Genomic DNA, 23,792 nt, shown 5'->3' with positions numbered 1-23,792 from the left:
GGTCACAAAACAAACAGTTGTAAGTTGAGGAGTATTGCAGCAGCAATTGCAGAGTTACAAAATTGTGTAACTGTGGGATTTTTGACATGGCTCTCTCCCCATTGATGCTGCAAACCTATTTGATGGTGTGTGTTTTTTTTCAAATTCCTCTCCATTATTAGGAATTTAAAATAATTCTTGTCAACACATTTCCTTTCCTTTTCCCTCCCTCCAATAACCATACTATTAAAATCAATCCCTTTTTTTATCATCTTGTTCTTGGCTTGCATAGATGTTTAATGGATATCGAGGGAACTAATGACTGCTAGAAAATTCGTTTTAAATTTGCTATTTATAAAGTACTCCATGCTCAGGTGGGAAATTACCACAAAGAACAGGGAAAGAGGACACAAAAGGAGAAAATGATACAACCGCGATAAGGCTAATGGGAACTGACAGCTGTAGGGGAGAGGGAAGAGTATACCCACCTCTGGAAGGATATAAAAAATACTCCAGCTTGAACTGGAATTCAGAAGCTAATAACAAGCAGGAGAAACATCTGGATTGAAGAGCAGGGAAAGAAAGTTACGCACACAGTGAAAGCTCAATGATACCACTGGATCTTAACTTTGAATACTCCTAAATTTAAGATCCACTCCAAAGTAAGGCAGAGATGTCCATATATAAGTTCCATTTACACGCTGTACGAAGGCACAATGTAATGTACTTGATTTTGCTTAGCCCTGTACAAACCTAGCCATTGTGCTGAGTAAACTATGATTTAGGATTTAGTTATAGTATGACCGCAACAGACTAGGATTAATCGCTTAGTATTGTAGAAAGTCAGCACCTACCTTGAAGAATGAAGTATTTTGAGGAATATTTTTTTAAAAAGGCAGAATGTTATATTTCCGTAAATGAGAAGTGGAGAAACATTAGAAGCAGATATTTTGCGCCCATTTTGAAAGACTGGCCAGCCTATCTACAAAGCAAAAGATCTTCAGCTTCAGCGTGATGGGATTAAAAATAGGACACGACCCTTCAGGACATAATAGGATTAACCCAATACCATTTAGCAGAAGACACAGAGCTTGCTACATTGCACAATCTCCTAAGTGTATTTCAGAGCAGTCCACCCCCAGAGTAGTCAAAATTTCAACCAAACTTAGCTCAGACAAGCACCTAGGATTTGCATTTCCTCTTTTGCCTATAGAGCCAGCTATGACCCATACATAACCCCTTCATGACCTCATAAGAACCTGACAACAACCAATAGAATATTAAAGGACATGTTCTTGCACAGGAACAGGAAGCTCAAATACAAAGCCCAAAAGAAGGTATAAAAGCCCAGAACCACAAACCAATGTGGTTCTGCTTCATCAAAATAAACCAATCAGCCTCCATGTTTCCAGTGTCTTTCTCCCAGCTTGGAAATGAACCAGATGGATATTTCTTCCCACATTATGATACCCATACAAGGCATTTTTCCTGGAGGGTTTTGAGCGCTTTAGAAAGCTCATCTTTGATTTTTATCATGATCCAATCAGGAATTGTGACAGATGATGAAAGGAATCCCGCTATTTTGCCAGCCTTCTGTTGAGCTGGAGACTCACAAATAGCCATGGAAAGTTTTGTGGCTGAAACAACCATGATATTTTAGAACAAGAGTGTCCAACCTCTATAACGTCAAGGCTTGTGGACTTCACCTCCTGGAATTGGAGTTGGCTGGGGAATTCTGGGAGTTGAAGTCCAGAAGTCTTAAAAGTTGCTGTGGTTGGACGGCCCTGTTTTTAGATGTTGCTGGACGATGGAGAAAATGGGAGAACCATGGTAAGATGGCACCCATTTCAAATAGATATTGCTTCTATGCTTGGAAAGAGAGATGGAAAATGCAAAGTATTGTAGTCCCAAAGGTGCTTTTTCAAAAAGCAACGATATTCTTTCCTTGAGGAAGGTGTTTTGCTTCTCATCTAAGAAGCTTCTTCAGTTCTTCAGTTCGAATTGAAACTACTTGGAGGAGAAGAGAAACATCTTCTCAAGGAGAAAACCTAGTCCAGTTGCCTTTGGAAGAAGCACCTTTGAGCCAATCCTGACCGGGATGACTGAGAATCTCCACAGACATTCAACATTTATAGATTCTGAACTGCAGACCTACTGTATGATTGCTTCGTCTGACAGCTACCACAAGGTAGTAGTAACTCCTTTACTTCTCCTATTCTGCAAATCCTCTTGCAAAACCTTCTGCTATTATAGCTGAATTAACCACCCCTCTTCCCTTGATTGCACACTGGCTATCAAAACAGACCATTGGTGGCACGAGATTTGATTCCAGAATTTCCAAGACTGTAATACAGTCCTATCCCATACAATTGGACTTGTATGTTCAGTGTAAATTATTTAGAAGCTTAATTCCACATCTCGGAAGCAGCTTTGCAGTTTGATTTTTCAATAATAGGCTCCATACGAAGCCCTTAAGCTCCTGAAAGCAATCTGAAAACTGTTTTTGTTGGGTTTTTGTTTTGTTTTTTGTTTTTTTGCTTTCCATTTACATAAACACAAGTGGATCAGAAGGAATAATAATAGTTAATGCATTATTTGGGGGGTTTTGGAACTGGATGCTAATGCAATGTCAAGCATTCAAAGACTTGAAATCGTACAATGGGAAAATGTTGACATGCAAGGAAGGCTGCGCTAAAGTAAACAATAAATAATATAACATCTAATGTGTGATTTGCTGACATGTCGCGGGGGCTCAATGGATTCAGCAGATAAAAACAGATCAGGCTCGCAATCCATGCGGTATCTAAGCAGACCTCATTACTTAGAAGCAAAGTCATTTCAAGTGGCCCCTACACCCAACACCTCCCATCCTATCTCTGGTAACTGGGAATAACAGCAGTGACTTCACATCTGTTGTTGGCACAGATGTGCCAGGTGCTATTCTGATAAAGGTACTTTTGAGATATGTTTGTCTCGGAGTTACTGATTGGAATGGAGGTTTGCTGGAATGCTGACACACCATGTCTGAATCGCCACGCCTGGGACGTTATATATACATGGAGCAAGTGCCTTTCAGTGGAGATAGGTCTTTTAATGTCTCCTGCAGGACGTAAGCTGTTATCGTGCATCCCTCCCTCTAACTTGGCAAGTCAGTGATGCTTTATGATTTCAAGCGACTGGAAGTTAAAGTCCACACTAAGACTTGTTGCCGAGGTTGGACGCCCGTTTTAGATGTTGCTGGGGTAAGGAGACAATAGTACAGACTACGCCCACTTCAAAATATATTACTTCTACACTAGAAAAGAGAGGCATTGTAGACTCTGAACTACAGACAACCATCCCCATCTTGTACTAAGGGGCCAAGCATGCTATGTTCAACAACCCGAGAGACCTTAGATCAGAGGTCTCCAAACTTGGCAACTTTAAGAGTTGTGGACTTCAACTCCCAGAATTCTCCAGGCAGCTAGCTGGAGAATTCTGAGAGTTGAAATCCACAAGTCTTAAAGTTGCCAAGTTTGGGGACCCCTGCCCTAGATTATAGAGCTAATTATCAATGTGATTTATCTCTGAAACCGTGGAAGCCAGTGCAAAACTAGGACATTCCGAACGATAGTTGTATATTCAATAAGGTATGAAAATACCTTCAAGTAAGGTGTATTCCTACCTTACAATGACTTGCCCAGATTTGCCCCATGTTTCCATTATTCTATGATACGTTGCATGGGAATTTCAAGCATCAGGAAAAATGAAGGACATCTTCGGAGAAGATTCTAGTACTGCTCTAAATATATTGATTCTTTAAAGATAAAGCTGTAAGAAACTCTCTTGGCCAATTTGTGCATATGCATGCATATGTATGCATAGAGGGAGAGGAGGAAAAGAGGGAGAGGGGGAGAGAGGGAGAGGGGGAGAGAGGGAGGAAGAGAGGGATGGGAAGGGGAATGATGAGAAGGAAATAGAGGAAGAGAGAAAGGGGAGAGGGAGGGAGAGGAGGAGGCAAGAGAAGGAGGAAGAGAGGGATGGGGAGAAGGTGATGGAAGAAGAGAGAGAGGGAGATGGAGGGAAGGAAGGAAGGAAGAGAAGGAGGGAGAGAGGGATGGGGAGTGGAATGAGGAGAAGGTGATGGAGGAAGAGAGGGAGGGAGGGAGAGTAGAGAGAAATCTCTCATACATTTCCACTTGCTTTTGTAGTTTGTGGAGTTTGGGTTCCCCCACTCCATAAGTATCTGTTTTAAAAAAAAACCTTGAGGCGGGAGAGGGAATATCTTCAGGCTGCTAACGTGGCCAGTAAAATGAAATAGATTTTCAAAGACCGGGGGACTGTCACTCCTGGGGAAAGGACAAGAATGAAGGACCAGCTCAAGTGTGAAACCAGTAACCGGCAACCAGTTGAAGGAGGAGAGACTGAATGGCCAAAAGGCCAATTAATTTTCAAGTGTTCTCAGTGGTGAATGCATTACCTGATAGCAGATCAAAAATCCATGCTACACTCCTTGGCAATGAGATGAGGCTGGCAAAGCCCTCCACTCCGAGTTATTATTAAGAGGAAGAAGCAGACTTTGCAAAGTTTTGGAGAACACTGAACGACTTTGCTTGCCCTGTTGTGTTCCTTCTTTTCACTCGTTCATGATTAGTATAATAGGCATTTTAATTGATACTAATTAAAGATACAACCTAAATTGTAGGTACTTTGTCAAGACCTTATATTTTGGTACACCATATATACTACAGTAGGAAATCTGGTTGATTTGATTTGATTTAATATCCCACCTTTATTATTTTTACAACTAAATCAAGGTAGAGAATGTATCCAACACACCTTCCTCTTCCTATTTTCTCCAAAACAACAACCCTATGAGGTGGATAGGGCTGAAAGAAAATGAGACTGGCCCAAGGTCACCTCATTGGCTTCTTTGTCTAAGGAAAGTGTTAATGTTCAATGAACAATGAAGAAATTGTTCAGTTCCTTCAAGAAAGAAATGCATGGAGATATATTAAAGTATAGAGTGACTACAGGTGGTATAACTATGAGAATATACAGTTATAATTATGATGTACAATATTATGTATATTCAAAAGAGACTACATTGTATAATTATGAGAACAATGGTCATAATCAGGGTGTATAATATTATGTACTTAAAAGAGACTTGATGCAGACAGTACACTGTCGTTGCAGAAATGGAAACAAAATGTATAATAAAGGAAAATATAATAATAATAATATTAATAATATTATTAATAATAATGAGGAAGAGGAGGAAGGAAGGAAGGAAGGAAGGAAGGAAGGAAGGAAGGAAAGGAAGGAAGGAAGAAAGAAAGAAAGAAAGAAAGAAAGAAAGAAAGAAAGAAAGAAAGAAAGAAAGAAAGAAAGAAAGAAAGAAAGAAAGAAAGAAAGAAAGAAAGACTGGGAAATTGGGAGGGAAAGTAACATCCTGAAAAAGGCGATAAATATATTGCCATTTCTGTTACCTAGAATATTACATGAATGTATCCAAGAGATCACCAGTTATCATCAGTTATTCTGAATCATGTTGAGTTTAAAATATAATTAAAATACAAAACTTCCAGATTTTTTTAAAAAAAGAAAGAAATGCATGGAGGACATTGTGTTCTTTTACTTCTCTAAAAGTCTGGCTAGCAAGAGCTCAAGGTTGCTCTCTGGTTATCAAATGTGTTATCAGCTCTTCTTGTATAAAGGAGAATATTTGTAGCTCAGGGTTAAAATGAGGAATCCATGGTGCACTGATGTTGTTAGCTAGTTTGGGTAATGAAATGTCTGCAAGAAAACAACCAAGCTCAGAGAGCACCAAGGATTTCCCATTTCTTCTCCTTTTCACCTTCATCCTAGAACAGTAGGCAAACTACAACTTTCAGGTTCTTGGGAATTAGACTGATGGGCTTTTCACTTCCTGCTTTTTAAAGACAAATCAACATGGGACATTTCAGCCAGTTTGACCTAAATCTGTCAAGTTGTCATTCCCAGTCCTGAAAAGTAAAAGCTGGAACAAGGATTTTTAAAAAAATCAAATGCTAACATTGCCAAGGGGTGGAGAAGTGGACAAGGACCAAGCCAGCTGCTTAGAATACTTGGCTCATCAAGAATCAGAAGGGCTAGGAAAGAGTTTTGCAAACATCAGACTGGAAACAAGAAAGGCTGAGATACTAAAGATGTCCCAAAAAAGACACAGAAGGAAGGATGATCAAGTATGACTCTTTTGTGGAATATTGGAACAGAATCATTTCTAAAGAAGGTGCTAGAGTTGACACAACTGCAAGTAGTCCTTGACTTAAGACCACAATTGAGCCCAAAATTTCTGTTGCTCCTAAATAAATATGAACTAGCAATAGCACTTAGACTTATATACCGCTTTACAGTGCTTTACTGCCCTCTCTAAGCGGTTTTACAGGGTCATCCTGTTGTCCCCAACAATTTGCATCCTCATTTTACCGACCTCAGATGGATGGAAGGCAGAGTCAACCTTGAACTGGTAAGGATCAAACTCCTGGCTGTGGGCAGCGAGTTAGTCTGCAATACTGCATTCTAACCACTCTATCACCAGGCCCTTCCTTCCTTCTTTAGCACTTAGCAATAGCACTTAGACTTATATACCACCTCACAGTGTTTTCCAGCCCTCTCTAAGCGGTTTACAGAGTCAGCATATCGCCCCCAACAATCTGGGTCCTCATTTTACCCACCTTGGAAGGGTGGAAGGCTGAGTCAACCTTGAGCCTGGTGGGATTCGAACTACCAAATTGCAGGCAGCCAGCAGTCAGCAGAAGTAGCCTGTAGTACCACTGTGCCACCACGGCTCATAGTTGCCAAACATCCAGATTTTGATCACATAACCATGGAGATGCTGCAACAGTTGTAAGTGTGAAGACTGGTCCTAAGTTCCTAAATGAATGGTTGTAAGTCAAGGACCACCTGTATCTCAACCTCATTGTGACCACCGAGCCATTTTAACAAGTGATAGTACAGATACTACAGGAAATCCTTGACTTACAACAGCTCATTTCGTGACCGTTCAAAGTTACAACGGCATGGAAAAAATTGGACCTATGACCGTTTTTCGCAGTTATAATCTTTTCGGCATCCCCATGATCACGTGATCAAAATTCAGATGCTTGGCAACTGGTTCATACTTATGACCGTTCCTGTTTCCCAAGGTCATGCCATCCCCTTTTTGCGATCTTTTGACAAGGGAAGCCAGATTCACTTAACAACCAGGTTACTAACTAATCGCCTGCAGTGACTCACTTAACTTCGGTGGCAAGAAAGGTTGTAAAACGAGGCAAAACTCCCTTAACAAACGTCTCCCTTAACCAGAGAAATTTTGGGGCCAACTGTGGTCGTACGTTGAGGACTATCTGCCAGTCCTCTGCCAACCAGCTTTATTGCAACTTTTGAACTGCAATTACGATCAGAATTTCCATTGCTAAACAAAGCAGCTGCTAAGTGACTCACAGCCAATTTTATGACCCTTCTTGCCAGAGAAGTTAAGCAAACCACTGCAGTCGTTACGTGAATCATATGGTTGTTAAGTGAACTGATTTTGCTGGTTGGAAGCCAGCTTGGGAAAAGTCACAGATTGAGATCACATGACCCTGGGATGTTCCCACCATTAAGCGCCAATATTTTAAGTCCGGGATGCTGCAATGGTTGTAACTATGAAGACCAATTGTAAGTCCCTTTTTCAAAATGCCATTGTAACTTTAGTCATTAAACCAACGGTTGTAAGTTAAAGATTACCTGTACGTGGCAAGAACAGTGCCATTTTAAAAGGAATTTACCTTCAGTTCAGAAATTCAGGTGAAAATTTTGCAACTCTAAAGATGCTGGCTACTTTACAGCTTCCGTGAATTCAAGATCTTTTGAGAAAATATGGAATCTCACTATTATTATTATTATTTTTTTGAAGGAAAGTCAGCTAAGCACCCTGAATTCTTCCCGATATTTTTTCTTTTGGAAAACTGAGAAATTCAGGCAGATTTACACACCAAAAACAAAAGACATCTATCAATATATTTGTCTCTATTGGTGTTATATAGGTTTGTAAGAGACAAAAAAATGATTTTTCAACCTACTTTCTAACAAGAAAGTAGGCAGCCAAGACAAGCAACCAACATGTCAGATATACACCTGAATCAGGCCCCTGAAACAAACAGAATATATATTGTGTGCCTTTTGTAATTGGGATGTCTAAGGCTGAAAGGAATGGTTATTTCTATTATTTATATGGCACTGATTGGTGGCTTCAAGCTGAATAATAATGATTCCATTGAACCAAGTAGTAAATATTGACCTCAATCAAGTCAGGGCTTTTATTATTTTCTTCAAGGGATAATACATCTTGATATTAGCCAAACAAAGGTCAATACATTTACTTAAATATGCATTAATTGAGACCATCATCCACACATCAAAAAGCACCCGTGATGGAACAAGTCTCTTTTAGCACAATATAGCAGAGATTAAACTTCTGTAACAATCTATCATTTGGAACAATCTTTTCCCCAAAAAATAAAAAATTGGCAAGGCTGTGTCGTTCAACTCCTTTTCTACAATGCTGAAAAAAAATGGAAAAGCTCATCTATAAACTTCTTTGCTTATTTAGAAAATACTGTATCTTCTTCCAAAGCTTGCTAGATATGGAAAAAAAAAATCCTAGTGTAGCAACACCAGGCTAGAAATCAGAAAACCATGAGTTCAAGTCTTGCTCTAGGCATGAAACCAGCTAAGAGACTTTGAGCCTGTCACTCTCTCTCAGTCCTTATAAACCAGGTGAAGGCACCAGGGTAGAAACCAGAAGACTGTGGCACCATTGGGAGAATTTAGAATAGAATAGAGTTAGAAGGGACCTTGGAGGTCTTCTAGTCCAGCCCCCTGCTCAAGCAGGAGAACCTATACCATCTCAGATAAGTGAGTATCTACTCTCTTCTTAAAAACCTCCAGTGATGGAGCGCCCACAATTTCTGGAGGCAAGCTGTTCCACTGGCTAATTGTCTTCATTGTTAGGAAGTTTCTCCTTAATTCTAGGTTGCTTCTCTGTTTGATTATTTTCCAACCATTGTTTCTTATCCTGCCCTCTGGTGCTTTGTAGAATAAGTTGACCCCCTCTTCTCTGTGGCAGCCCCTCAAATACTTGAATACTGCTATCATGTCACCCTAATCCTTCTTTTATTTAGACTAGTCAATGAGACCATGAGTTCTAGTCCTGTTTTAGGCACCAAGCCAACTGAGTGACTTTGGGCCAGTCACTTTCTCTCTGTCCTAAGGGGAAAGCAATGGCAAACCACTTCTTGGCCAAAAAAACCCCTCCAAGGACTTATCCAGGAAACTACCAGGAGTATAGATTGACTTAAAGGATTCATTGAACACCACCATCATCCCCCAAAATATTTTGAATGTGGCAGAAACAGTATCTGCTGCAGCGTAAAGTTTGCTAATCCAAGCACTGAAGCTACACATGGCTCCCAAGTTGCCGTTTTGCAACTAGCAGAGTCCTTCCATGGTTTCTCCTTCATGAGGTTACTGGAGACTGCCCAGACACACACCCCTTACAGACTACTTAGGAACGGGGCGATGTCAACAGTCGACAGTCTAAGGTTAAAGTTTTTGGGGTTTGAGGAAGAAACCACAGAATCAGGTAGAGTATTCTAGGCATTGACCACTCTGTTGCTGAAGTCGTATTTCCTGCAATCAAATTTGGTGAGGTTTATCTTGAGTTTGTATCTATTGTGTGCCTGTGTATTGTTGTGGTTGAAGCTGAAGTAGTCACTGATGGGTAGGACATTGCACTGGATAATTTTATGTACTACACTTAGGTCGGACCGAAGGCAGCGTAGTTCTAGGTTGTCTAAACCTAAAATTTCAAGTCTGGTGGAATAAGGTATTCTGTTGCGAGTATCTCTGGACTCTCTCAATTGTATTAATGTCAGATATGCAATGTGGATTCCAGACAGATGAGCTGTATTCGAGAATTGGTCTGGCAAATGTTTTGTATGTTCTAATTGGTAGTTGTGATGACCCGGAGTGTAACACAAATGTAACAAAATCTGAAATGTAAATAAATGTCCTTTAATGCCTCCAATTTGGCCCCACTGTTCAATAATTCTCAGTTGGAGATAAAACATACTCAAAAATAGTCTTAAAAAGAAAGCAATACAGTCCAAATTTAATGAGAAGATAGAGGTGAAATAAAATAACCAAACAAACTACAATGATGAAATTTCCACAATGGAACAAGAAAAGTATTTACCAAATTCAAGGAGATAACAAGGCACCGTCTGTTGGAAGGACGCCAACCAAGATAACTTCAGACCAAACTAAAACACACTTCGTTTCCAGCGTTTGTCAGTACGCAGGTCCAAAGTCTTATTCAGTTCTCACACCTGCATCCCATGAAGAGGATCAAGGTCTTCTCCTCCCAAGGAGACCACGTCTCTCCCTTATCCTCTCCTCCCTGCGTGCCCTAGGATGGATAGGGGATGAGCCTGGGTCCTCCTCTGACTGTCCAGCCGGCCTCCGCCCTTCCCCAGCCTCCTCCACAACCTCCAGAGACACACTTCCACTCCCTGTTGGCTGTTCCTCCTCTCCCTGAGAGTCAGTCTCCACCAGGGGCATGACAGTAGTACAATATTACCAGAGATAAAGCTATGCAGGATTAGGTTAACAACTCTTAATGCCTTTTTGGCAATGTTGTTACAGTGGGCTCTTCCAACCCACTGTAGACTCTGGAAACTATATAAAACCACACCTTGTTTTCATGCAATTTTCACAGGCTCAGGAGACCTCAGGAGATTGTGACCTTCTTGCACAACTTCCAGAGCATCTGGAGACCATGCTAAACACACGACCCCTTCTTTGTGAAGTCTCCAAAAGCCACACAATCATATGATTTCAAGAATAATCATTGTTGGATGTTGATGTGTCACCTTTGACTTGTATGTCATGGGTTCACCACCACAGGTCCAGGAACAAAGCAAGCTATATTCAAATTTTGCTCAAGCATTCATGGCACAAGACCTCAAATCTTTCAGCGTATTGAATCTCACAAATTAAAACCACACATTGGTAGAGAACTGGCACATTTTGTGAGTTTCTTCGTTCACTCAAGTGGCTGGAGTACAGCATCTAGCACGTGCATGACACACGTGCCCACACAAATAAAAATATAATAATAAAAAGAAAGTGATACATATTTTACCTCTAATGGGAACCAACCTCTGACAGTTAAGGTCATTCCTTCACTTTGAAGAACATGAATCTCTCAGTCCTGGAGAAATCTCTTCTTGGCAGAAGAAACAACACGCTGTGTAATTGGACTATCAAATAATTTTATGACATTGGCTCAGAATGAGAAAGCTAATAGTAAATAAAAACATTGTAAATTTACATCAGCTTTAAAACCTTGCGAGTATCATAAGGGTGTTAATGGCACGCCATTATTCAGAACTAATTTTCTTGTAAATGAGAGTTAACCGTTTAGTCAGTGCTATGATCTTAACTGCAAATGTCTTCACATGGCTCAAAGTTATGCCATCCCTCTGAAGGGTGGGAAGAGCAAAAGAGGAAGGGGGGGATGAGGAGAAAATTATGGAAAACATAACTTGCACTTCTTGCTATTCTCATTAACTCTGCTTGAGGGACGCTTTAAAAGATAATGACAAAATTGAATTTAGCTAAATTGTCCAGGCACGATAGAAATCACCAATGATAACGCCGTTCTTGGATACTTTCCTCTGTGTAAATTTATGCAGGGAGAAGATTGCTAGGAGCAGTAAATAAGACACCAGGCAGAGGAACAAAAGACTACAGCCAAACACCAACGACTGGGAAGTATTAAAATTGAGCGGCGATAGGATTGCAGGAAAGGTGGGGGGGGGGGAATGCAACCCATGGATTGTGGGGCAAGATAAGCAAAATATGTTGCTTTTAGGTCTTATTTTGCTTATCCATTCCCTTCCTGCGTGTAAAGAAGGATGCATCTTCCCCTACCTCCGAAAAGACAGACCCGTTAACCTGCAGCAGGAGGGCTCCCTCTTTTTCTGTAGGAAACAGTGTGGGAGGGAGGGACAATGCAGGGAATTGCAGCTCCAGTTTAAGAAAGGAGTTAAAAATTGGGGAGGGGGGAAAGAGAGAGATTGGCAGTGCACTGACTTGGAACGTGGACTGCTTTCTAAGCAAGTCAGCTAGGCAGATGGAAGTAGGCCAGGAGACTGCAAAGTGTAACAAAGACTAAGTGGGCTTAATGAATGTGATATCCAGGCAGGCTGACCCTCTTTGGGAAAACACCCTAACAAATTTTCCCATTCTACATCACGAGATACCAAATGCAATTTTTTAAAAAATATCACCCTCCCCTTCAAAGGATTCCCCTCTCCAAGAGGTTCTGGTATTTAGCTCAATGATGAGAAATCTAAATAGCCTCTCTTTCCCTTTACACTGATCTGGTTGTCTGCAGCCTTCCTGGTTTCCCATTTTTCAACTCTTTAGGAACCCATCTGTCGAGGCTTGCTCAGTTCGGGAGCTAAGAGGAAGATAAGCAACAGCAAGCTATGATGCTAATGTCTTCTGATTTCCCCCAATTCATAACCAATTCCAGTTTCATCCTTCACCTCTAAACCAAATGATGAATATGATCATGGCGAGAGAAGGAGAGACAGAAGACAGCTCTAGATTTCATCTTCTCCTTTCCTGGGGTCGTTAGTACTCAAGAGCTTCTTCGTTGTGTTGGTGTCAACCTTGGGTTGTTCCTGTTCTAACAACTGGAGAGCACATGAAATTGTCCAGATGGTTTGGAGGAGAACAAATGTGGTGGCCTTGAAACTGCATCAGAACATCTGGTGATGGGACTTCTGGACAACCTAGTTCAATAGCAATAACAATAGCACTTAGATTTATATACCACTTCACAGTGCTTTACAGCCCTCTCTAAGCACTGTACAGAGTCAGCCTATTGTCCCCAACAATCTATCCTGTAATCTGCAACTCTTACACTGCAAAAACATATGGACTACACAACTCGATCAGGGCAAAACAATAGACGCAATCTACATAGACTTCTGTAAAGCCTTTGATTCAGTGGTTCACGACAAACTACTTCTAAAACTAAAATCTTATGGTATCTCTGGAAAACTGCATAACTGGATAGAAGGATTCCTGTCAGACAACAAATGGTCAAAATTGGGAGTGTCCTATCAAATTCTGTACCTGTCAATAGTGGTGTCCCCCAAGGAGGTGTTCTAGGACCAACTCTCTTCATACTCTATATAAATGACCTCAGTGATCATATTAAGAGCAACTGCGTTCTTTTCGCTGATGATGTAAAGCTGTTCAATACCACAGACAATACTGCTACCCTACAAAAAGATCTTGACTATGTATCAGAATGGTCAAAAAATGGCAACTTCAAATCTCAACAAATAAATGCTCTGTCTTACATATTGGCAAAAAATATCAGAAAATAAAATAAAAGCTGAATAGTCAGGACCTTGTTGATGATCCAAGCTCTGTCAAGGACCTTGGAGTACTCATCTCTAATGATCTAAGTGCTAGAGTCCACTGTAACTACATAGCCAAAAAGGCATTAAGAGTTGTTAACCTAATCCTACATAGCTTTTTCTCTGGTAACATCACACTACTAAGCAGAGCATACAAAACATTTGCTAGACCAATACTCGAATACAGCTCATCAGTCTGGAACCCACATTACGTAGCTGATATTAACACAGTTGAGAAAGTCCAGAAATATTTCACAAGAAGAGTTCTCCACTTCTCTACTCGTTATAGAATACCTTATGCCACCAGACTTGAAATTTTAGACCTAGAAAATCTTGAATTACGCCGTCTTCGGTCTGATCTAAGTATGGTATATAAAATCATACATTGCAATGTCCTACCTGTCAATGAATACTTCAGCTTCACCCATAACAACAAAAGAGCACACAATAGATACAAACTCAAGGTTAGCCGCACCAAACTTGATTGCAGGAAATACGATTTCAGCAACAAAGTGGTCAATGTCTGGAATACTCTACCTGACTCTGTGGTTTCTTCCCCAAATCCCAAAAACTTTAACCTTAGATTGTCTACTAGTGACCTCACCCCTTTCTTAAAAGGTCTGTAGGGGGCGTGCATAAGCACACCAACGTGCCTACCGTCCCTGTCCTATTGTTTCTTTTATTTTTCTTATATGTACCCATTTCATGTATTCATAACTATGTATATACTTATACCTATTATCTTGTAAGCAATTGACAAATCAAATAAATAAATAAAATAAAATAAAATAAATCTGGGTCCTCATTTCAATGACCTAGGAAGGATGGAAGGCTGAGTCAACTTTGAGCCTGGTGAGATTCAAACTTCCAAATTGCAGGCAGCCAGCAGTCAGCAGAAGTAGCCTGCAGTACTGCATGGCTCAATGCTTCCCAATCTTGGCTAAATTACCCAAAATTGGGTAAAAGTGGGTTTTTTTTTTCTTTAGCTTAATGATACACAAACCTGTTACATCCAAAGGGGACATTTAAATCAACTTAAAAGTATATTAAATATATCTGAAAATCTTCCAAAAGGCTTCCTATAAAGGCAATGAGGTAAAGATCATTCAGTAATATTGTTTCTTATAATACAGATAGTTCTTAAGTTACAACCAAGTTACTGAACCACTGTTCAAAGTTATGACAGTCCTAAAGGAAAGACATATGACTGGTGCTCGAAGGCTTTGTGTTAAGTGGTTTAGAGGTAATGAAGGAAAAGAGTTAAGGTCTGGTGCAGTGGTGGGATTCAAAAATCCCAGCAACCGGTTCTCTGCCCGGTTGCTGGATAGGCCTGGCCATGGTGGGCATGGTCCAGTGAAACTTCTGGGAGGTCCAGAGTCCGCAGGCTTCCCTCAGGCCTCTGGGAGGACGAAAATGGCCTCCCCCGGGCTCCAGAGGGCCTCCGGAAGCCAGAAACAGGCCCATTTGCAGACTTCTGGAATTCCCAGTTCATCCTGTTTTTCACCCTCCCAGAGCCTCTGCATGGACCTTGCACTTACCTGCATCCAAAATGGGTTGCATGGAGACTCCTGGGAGGGGTGGGGTAGGCGGGGCCAGCCAGTTGGTTCAACTACCGCTTCAGCAAACCAGATGTAAATTTAACATCCGGTTCATGTGAACCGGTCTGAACCGGTAGAAATCCCACCCCTGCACCTAAGAAACCTGACAGTGTAGTTACTACATCTTAGAAGTGCAACTGTACATCTTTGTAAAACTGTAACGGTGTATGAGAATAACCTTGGAGACAGGAGGAGGAGCTGCAGTCTAGGCAGTGGTCAGACTAGATGATAGCCCACAGAAAGAAAGAGGGCAGGGGAAGAATCTCAAAGAGGAAAGGATTTTCAGACCTGGAAGATTCTGCTACAGTTACTTTACAATAAAGATAATATTAGTACTTATCATTTTGATTTCCTGTCTAAAGTACTTCAAAGTACTTTAGTAGAGTAATTATTGAAGAAATAAATACTTCCAGTACCAAACTTTTCTTTAAAAAAAAAAAAAGATCTAATTTACCATCAAAAGAAAGGTTGGGAGGACTCTAAAAATAAGACCCAAAATTTTAAAGTCTCTTTTGCACATGACAAATTGTAGAAGGAAAGCTGTGTTAGTTTAGTGTAACTCAAAATCATAAGGCATCTGGTAGCAGGTCTTCAGAGTAACACATTTTTATTAAAGGGCACTAACTTTGTAAGTTGAAGTTCAGAGTAGACCTTTTGTTAAAACTTTGTTAGCCTGAACAAGTGCTACTAGGTTTCTTCTCATTTTTATAAGGAAGGAAATTTGATGGGGGGCGGAATTAAAGCACTGTGAAACTTTTAAATAGAACAAGGAATGGTAATGTTTAAACTCCCACGACCATGTCAGCAACCAAGTTTTATTTTCTTTAAACCCCAGCTAAGCTGTACAATTTTCTCTTCCTTGATGGAGCCAGCACTTCAAATAAAGGATGGATATACTTTTTATCAGTGGTCATCCGTTCACAAGACCTTCCCCAATTGACTTAAAGCAGAATGTAAGAAAAGGGGAATTTGGGCACTGGGAAAAGATTTCCAAAACTAAAACCAAAATTTTAGTTTAACAACAAACTAAGCAGATTTCATAATACTCTGTCTCACCTTTATCTTTGATTTCTAAAGTTGGTCTGTCCATCTCTGCATAGACTAATATTTTCCTTATTATTTCACTTGCTGTAGGGGTATCTTCATTCTTCCAGTTTTGGACATACACCAATCTCACAGCTTCATACGTATCATTAAATATTTTGTTCCTTTTACTGTATTTCTCATTAATAATTCCCAGTAAGAATGTTTCTGGTCTATTTTCTGGTTAACCATTTCTTCTATCCAAACCTTTATTTTCCACCAGTATTTTTTTGTTTTTATACATTTCCACCACATATGGAGTAAAATGTATCAATGGCTAGAGTCAAGGAAAAAGAAAGAAAGGGTTGATGCTTTATAGGAATGAAAGGTAAAGTTTTGTAAACCAAAGAGAATGGGATATAATAGACAAATATGAGATGATACGAATGTATAAGTATAAAAGACGGTTGTAAATATGTATATAATTGTATATAAATGTATATAAATGTAAATAGAAATAATATGCAGCTAGCACTATACTAATAACATAAGGGGAAAAGGAAATTAATTGTTATGTGTATCTCTATACTATAGCTCGTATGGCCAAAGTGATGGCCAAGAAAGTCGCACTGTGTCCAATTGTTTTTAATGTTTATTCAATAAAATTTATTAAAAATTTAAAAAAACCAAGCAATTTAGTAAATAGAAATATGTTCTTGTAATAGTTCATCACCAGTCAATTGTGCAAATAACTACTTTACAGTTGCTTGAAAAAAAAAACTTAGTTGCTATGAAGGATAGCTCTAACAAGTTCACCTGATACTTGCCTGGTTTATATATTTAGATAATCCAGATATTTCATGTCTAGATAACAGATTCCAAAGATTTTTTTTTAAAAAAAGTAGAACCATCACAAGGTATAACCCAAATTGAGATGCAAAACAAATCCAGTCTTCACAAATGAGATATAAACTGAAAAATCGATTTCACTGATTAATAAATAGAATAGCACAAGGGGAGAAGATATTGAAGCTATGCTTTATCAGCTGTGATTGATGTAAAAACAAAAGTTGCTACAGTTACAACTGGATGGTGATAAGGATGAAGCTTGTATTCAACAAACCTAATTGTTTTCAAAACATGTTAATAGCTGAGGTCATGCATGGGGTCTAACCACACGTCCATCTTGATCCTTGCTATGCAAACAGATTGGCAGTGACTGTCTAGAGGTACAGAATATTTTTTTTCTCTCCTATTCTTGCCTGGAGATTGAACTTCAGTCCTTCTCCTTACAAAGCCAACCATTTAATATTAGATATCACCTTTCCCCAAAAAAATCCAGACTTTTTCCAAACCTTATTGAGATCAGTAATGGCAATTTCCTTAGGGTTTTTTTTTTAAGAGGATTTCTCCCACCAAAGGGAGAAACTATACTTTAAGCTTTCTCCAAACCAAAAACAAACAAACAAGTAAGCATTGTTATACCTAGTTAGTGCCTGGATGGGAAACTCCAAGGCTGTTGATTACATTGAGAAATTAAAATAATATCTATTAGCAGAAGGTAATAGCAAATCACTTCTGGATTACTGCCAAGGAAACAAAATAAAAAATATTCAGGTTTCATCCAAAGTTTAGCCCAGCTCAAGGGAAACTTAATTTTTTAGAGTGACATAAGCCCTGGTAAGTTCAGCAAGCTCTAATATCTTAAACATTACATCATCACTAGTTGCAAAAAGTCTATCAGTAACCAGTCTACTTGGTAACTTTTAGGCATGTGGCCTTCAACACTCAGAATTCTGGGGAATTCTGGGAGCTGAAGTCCACACATCTTAAAATTGACAGGGCTTCAGAAATACTGATCTACTCGTCTCTTTGGAAAGATCTTGAGTACATGCAATCACAATGGAGATAGCTGAGGAATTAAATCCTTGGCTACAGAGGAGAGTAAGGCTGATTGAGTAGACCCTTGAGGGCTACTTAAGGTCAGATTTTGTAGCAAGGAGGGATTAGCACAGCTGTAGCTACAGATGACAGCATTCTATTTTAATATGAGTATTTCTACTGCTGTAAATCCAAGGGGGAGGAGGGAAGGAAGAAGGAAGGATGACCATTAAAAGAGGCTCCTAACGTGTAAAGCATTCAGCAACTGTGGAGTCCAGGATGCTTATATGGCATGGAACATGAAGTAAAACAAGATAGGTAAAACAACAAGATAGGTAAAACAAGACTACTGACTTTGGAATGGCATCACCATTTTTGAGTTTGGGAAATATGGCAGCTTGGTAGAAGGCTGCATCTACACATCGGGCTTGACATACCAAAGCAGGTGACAACTTTGATGAGCCAAAGTTTGGCCAAAGCCAAAGCAATAACAAATCTATTGCCACATTCAAGCCATTAAAAAAAATCCTCGCTCAACGGCCACTAAAGCTGACAAGTCTTCGGTAAGCAACAAATGTACACATCCTCCAATGTCATAACTCCACAGTTCCAGGGCAGCCACCAAAAGCTAAGGGGCCACCACAGCATCGGACAGCCATTCTGGACCACCACAGCAGCACATCTGTAGGGAAGCTGGAGCCATCTCCTTACTTCTGGGGTGGCGGGGAAGAGGGAGAAGAGGGGAAACAACATGCGCCAACATTTCCAGATGGTTGCGCAAGAGCTAATACAAGTTGACACATTCACCAGCATGGAAGCAGAAACATATGGGTCCACCACCAGCCATTGCCCCCTCCCCCTCAGTCCTCAGAATAATGCACAAGGCAGCCCAACTTGGCACAGGCCAGGTTCTGCCTTCCACGCCCCCATCCCACCCCCAGCTGTTTGTACAAGTGGCAAAAGCGGTCAACTCCGCATTTCCTCCAGCTTCGAAGTAAGGCACATCCCCCCACGGCTTTTTTCCTACAATCTTTCTCCTCCGTTACTCTGCAGTTCCCCTCAAGGAGTAAAGGAAGACGCTTATCAAGTCCATTGACCTGGGTTGGCGGGGTCAGGAATGGCCATAAGTAGGGTATTTAATCAAATGTCTAGGCAGGCTTCATGCCAGTCGAAAAGTGAAAATCTCTTGGCAGCAGGAGAAACCATCCGAGAGGAAGCTCTTCAGTCTATCCTTGATTCCTCCCTCCCTCCCAACCACCCACCAGTCCAGAAGTCAGGCGGCCTTGTTTAATCAGGGTAGACAGATGGACAGCTTGTCAATACCCAGCCTCTTTCCCCTCCCCCATCCTCCCTCTTTAGGATCTATATACAAGAACTTTTCGTGCTTTCCTTAAATTTATAGGGCAGCAGTAGAGCAGAGATCTGCACAGGGGATGTGCCCCTGTGAAAGATAAACCCGTGTGTCTCGCACGTTGGTTGGGTGTGCACGTTCACAAGTGTGCAGGGGACAGAGGCGGGAACAGGCAGGATGTTTTCGGGCACAGGAGCAATCTTGGAGAGAACTCAAAGCTGCAAACAAGAAGTGGGGGAAGGTTCGAGGCGGGGAGATAGGTAGACTTTTTCATCCAGCTATTTATTTAAATTCCACTTTTCCTCAAAGATAGGAAAGAATTGGATGTTCTTCTATCCCCTCTCTGGCTCCAGGTCTCTCTGTCCCTCTTTCCCTCTCCCCCTCCCCCCTTCCTCTCTCCCTCTCCCTCCCTCTCTTTCTCTCTCCCTCTGTCCCTCCCTCTCTGCCTCTCTTTCTTTCTCTCCCTCCCCTTCTTTCTCTCTCTTTCCCTCCCTCTCTCTCCCTCCCTCTCTCTTTCTCTCTTTCTTTCTCTCTTCCCCCCACCACTACTTGGGGCCAATCGATTCGACAGAGAAACGTTGATTCCAACCGAGCTTAAGATGGGCTTGATCCCTTCATTCTCCACCCACCCCTCCAAAAACAGCCCAGCTGCGCACAACACGCTGGGAACAAGGCTCAGCGCCTCCTTTCCCAAAGCCCCAATTCGCGGGTGTTATTCGCGGGTTATTCTATCAGGCGGAGGGGAGGGGGGAAGGTCGGGAGGGGTGGAGGATGAGCCTTGAGCACCCGTTGCAATCGCCTCGAAAGTCAAGACGGCGGGAGGGGGTGGGGAGGAAGAAGCGACCGTAAATCACACCTGTCCGTCTCCTCTCCCTCCCTCCCTGCCTCCCACAGCCCCAAGCCGCCTCCGCCCTCGCCTTCCCCGAACAAACTAGCAGAAGTTTCGGCGGTCCAAGTTTTCTCCCCCCTTCTCCCTTTCCGACGGCAGGCAAGAAGAGGCCTCTGCACATCTTGGCCAGGTCGAGGGAGGCTTAGGAACCCATCCGGCCCGGGCGAGGGGGGGGCAGGGAGGAGGGAAGTGGAGGAGGGGGTGTTGACACACACACACACACACACACACAAACACATACACACACCTCCCCCCCCCAGTCCCACGGCCGCGCACCGTCCCGCCGGCGCTGGCCTCAGCTCCGCTCAGCTCCCCGAGAACCCCGACGGAGAAACTAGACGGGAGAAACGCGAGTCCTCCTCTGGCATCGCCTCTGGTACCCAGGCAGAGCATCCTCCCCCGAGCCAAAATAAGCAGAAGAAGGGGAAAGAAAATTTAAAAAACAACAACAACAAAGACATTTTTTAAAAAATATGGGGGGGAAAGCGAACCCAAAGAGGAGTGGAGAAAGACGGCGGCCCCCCCGACCCCCACACCACATCTTCCACCCCCAACCCCCCTCCGCCCGCCCCCCACCACCAGTGGATAGACCCCGGTACCTTGGAAGAGGAAGACCGACGCCATCCCGGCCAGGGTCGCCCAAAAGAGAAGGTGGTTAATTTTTGCCAGAAGCCAAGACATCCTGGAGCCTGGAGGGAAAGCCGGTCGCGTTTGGGGCTCTCTCGCCTCCTCGCGGCGGCGGGCGGCGGCGGCGAGCTCGGGGAGGGTGGGTGGGCTTCCCCGCTGCTTTTCCCCCTGCCGGCTCGCGTGGGGTGGCCGGGAAGGGAGAGGGTGGGGTGGGGGAGGAGGGATGCCGTGGGAGGCTGGGTGCCCGGAGTGAGAGTGGGGCGGGCGGGGTTGGGGTGGGATGGTAAGAAGAGAAGGCTGATGCCTTGGGCTTTGAAACGGGAAGGGGAGGGAGGTTGGGGTTGGGGGTGGGTGGGTGGGTGGGTGGGGAGGGTGCTGTCAGTCAAGGGGAAGGTCCCACGCGGGAGTCCCCGAGCCCGGCTTGCTCCGCCACGCGCGCCCGAGAGCCAGCCAGCCACGCGCGCCCGCTGCTCCTCCGGAATCCGCCTCCGTCTCTCATGGTCTGGCAGCCCAGACGCGCTCCGGAGGAGACGCGGCCGCGGCCAGCCCTCCACTGCGGCGCGCGTACTCATTGGTTCGCCGCCGCCTGGTTTGATGGAGCCCCCGCGGGCAACCTCGCCGGCTCCCATGCCGCCCCTTCCCCACCCCGAGAAGGGGCGTAGCGGCGGCGGTGGGGTTGGGGGCGCTTTTGGGAGGGGAGTGGGGGGGTGAGGCTGGCTGTGCCCCAACTCTCGGGCGGCTGAGATGGGTGGGGGACGGTGAGGAGGGGGTTCTCGTTGGGGTTGGGGTGCTTGGCCCTGGGGGGGGGGTGAAAAGGAAGCCCCAGTGAAGGAGGGTGTTTGTAGCTGGGAGGAGGGGAGGGTTTGAAAGGAGGACCCCTTGGAGGAGTCTCTGAGGGGGTGGTTTGCTTGAAGACCTCTCGGGACCCAGCTGGGTAACATCATCAGTGCTAGAAGGGGAGGGGAGGAGAAGGAGGTGGGAGGGAGAAGGAACAGGAAGGGGAGGAGGAGGAGGAGGAGGAGATGAACATGAAGAAGAAGAGGAAGAGGAGGAGGAAGCAGAAGGAGGAGGAGGAGGAGAGGAAGAGGAGGAGGAAGCAGAAGGAGGAGAAGAGAAGAAGAGAGGAAGAGGAGAAGATGAACATGAGGAAGAGGAGGAGGGAGCAGCAGGAGGAGGAGAAGAGGAAGAGGAGGAGGAAGCAGAAGGAGGAGGAGAAGAGGAAGAGGAAGGAGGAGGAGGAGGAGGAGGAAGAAGCAAAGAAGAAGGAGAAGAAGAAGGGAAGGGGAGGAAGGAGGAAGAAGCAGCTTTTGTTCTCTTTGAGCTTGCTAGTTTTCTTGCAGGTGTGTTTCATTACCCAACTAGGTAATATCATCAGTGCTCTAACAGAGAGCACCAAGGACCTCCCAATCACTTGGCATTTGTCGGGCATATGAATATAATAAGTAAAATAAAGTTGTGATTCTGTTAGTATTTTTTCTTAGCTTAAGAGAGACCACACGCTTCCTTACCAAAGTCCCTTTTCTGGTTTACCTCTATCCCCACAATCCCTCCAGGCTGGGAAGCGTCTCAAAGCAGGAACTGAAATACTGGTGGAATTCCTCCGTTGAACAATTTTACCTTCACTGTTTTCTTTTTGAAAATCATGTCTATTGATCTCCTCCCAGGACGGCACCAATTTCAGCTGCCAGCTCTCCAGAGGAACATCCTGCTCTTTGGATTGGAGGTGAAATGAGACTCTCTTTCTATCCACTGGTTTTGGTGAGGTTGGATAATACAACTTTAATGTATTCCAGGAAGTACTTCCTGGCTCTGTAAATCGCATTGTCCTTCTAGTATTGCAACTGGATGGATTATCTGTCATCCAATTGGTGTCAAGTCTTAGCAACCAAACGGATATACCTTGTCTCACATGATTGGTCCCTAGGCTGGCTTTGCAGGTTCTCCAACAGTCCTCTGTAGTCAAGTTCATCTGCCTTGCTACCGTCATCTTCTGATTTTAGTTTCCACCCAGCTCTGCAGATGTCTCAGGCAGAGTAGATCTTCACTCCAGTAAAATTTCAATTTTGAACTGGACTCTTCATCTCCTGAGAAGTAGATGCTCCTATCGGATTTCTTCCATCCCCACAACTTCTACCCATGGTATTCCTTGTTCTTAACTCTTAAGTTCTGCACAAACTTATGTGTTTCCCATATGGGCTGGCTGGGTATATCTTCAGGGGCTTGCATTTGTGTTTCAGATTGGATTGCCTTCTGATGTGTGACAACTCCATTTCCTAGAATCCAGATTAGGAAGGTATAATGATTGGCAAAAAAATAAAAAATAAAAATGATCTCAATCCACCAGAAAGAGTGATGCACCTGTTGAAACTTCAAAATCATGCCAGGTGAGCAGCTTCTTAGGCATCCAAGTAGGAACCATCAAGATATGTCATGGGTCATTGTCAAATGACCCAAATGATGTATTCAAAAGCATAGGAATGGTGCAGTGGCCTAGAGGCAGAGCTCTTGCCTCACCTCACAATCAGGAGGCTGTGAGTTCAAGCCTAGGTAGAGGCAGATATTTCTCTCTCTGGGCACAATGAGAATATATCTGCTGAACAAAACTCCACATTGATGACAGGAAGGGCATCCGGCCAGTAAACACTACTCTGCTTGCTCCATTCAGTTGCCCAGACTCAATCCCACAATAGATTATGGGGTCATTCAAAGAAGATGAGGATGTATTCAAAAGCATGGAATTCAAATAATTGATGCATGTCATAAGACAAGGAACATCTCATGCCCTCCCCACCAGGGATGGCTTGGCTAGTCCATTTTCCAGAGCTGGTCTCTGAGGTTCTATAAATATAAAAGCATAATTCATACAGATCAGGGTGACAAAGCAGCTTTGCTCAAAATCAAAATGCATGCACTAGGCTTGGCAGTTGACCATCACATTT

The 23,792-nt window shown here is 42.9% G+C and overlaps 1 protein-coding gene across 1 annotated transcript in view; it reads right to left on the bottom strand.

Moving 5' to 3' along the window:
* Positions 1 to 20,942, bottom strand: part of NTM (neurotrimin) — a 785,771-nt gene extending 764,829 nt beyond the window's left edge. Inside the window, exon 1 of the mRNA XM_026678596.2 lies at positions 20,826 to 20,942. Coding sequence (XP_026534381.2) covers positions 20,826 to 20,907 — 82 coding nt within the window. The 5' untranslated portion in view covers positions 20,908 to 20,942. The remainder of the gene's footprint in view (positions 1 to 20,825) is intronic.
* Between the last annotated feature and the right edge of the window lie 2,850 nt (positions 20,943 to 23,792).

Source organism: Notechis scutatus, chromosome 7 (genome assembly GCF_049901735.1).
Source record: "Notechis scutatus isolate UNSWTSFEM ecotype Mainland chromosome 7, rNotScu1.2, whole genome shotgun sequence".
NCBI lineage: Eukaryota > Metazoa > Chordata > Lepidosauria > Squamata > Elapidae > Notechis > Notechis scutatus.
The sequence above is the reverse complement of the archived record's forward strand: the minus strand, read 5'-3'. Positions and strand labels throughout refer to the sequence as shown.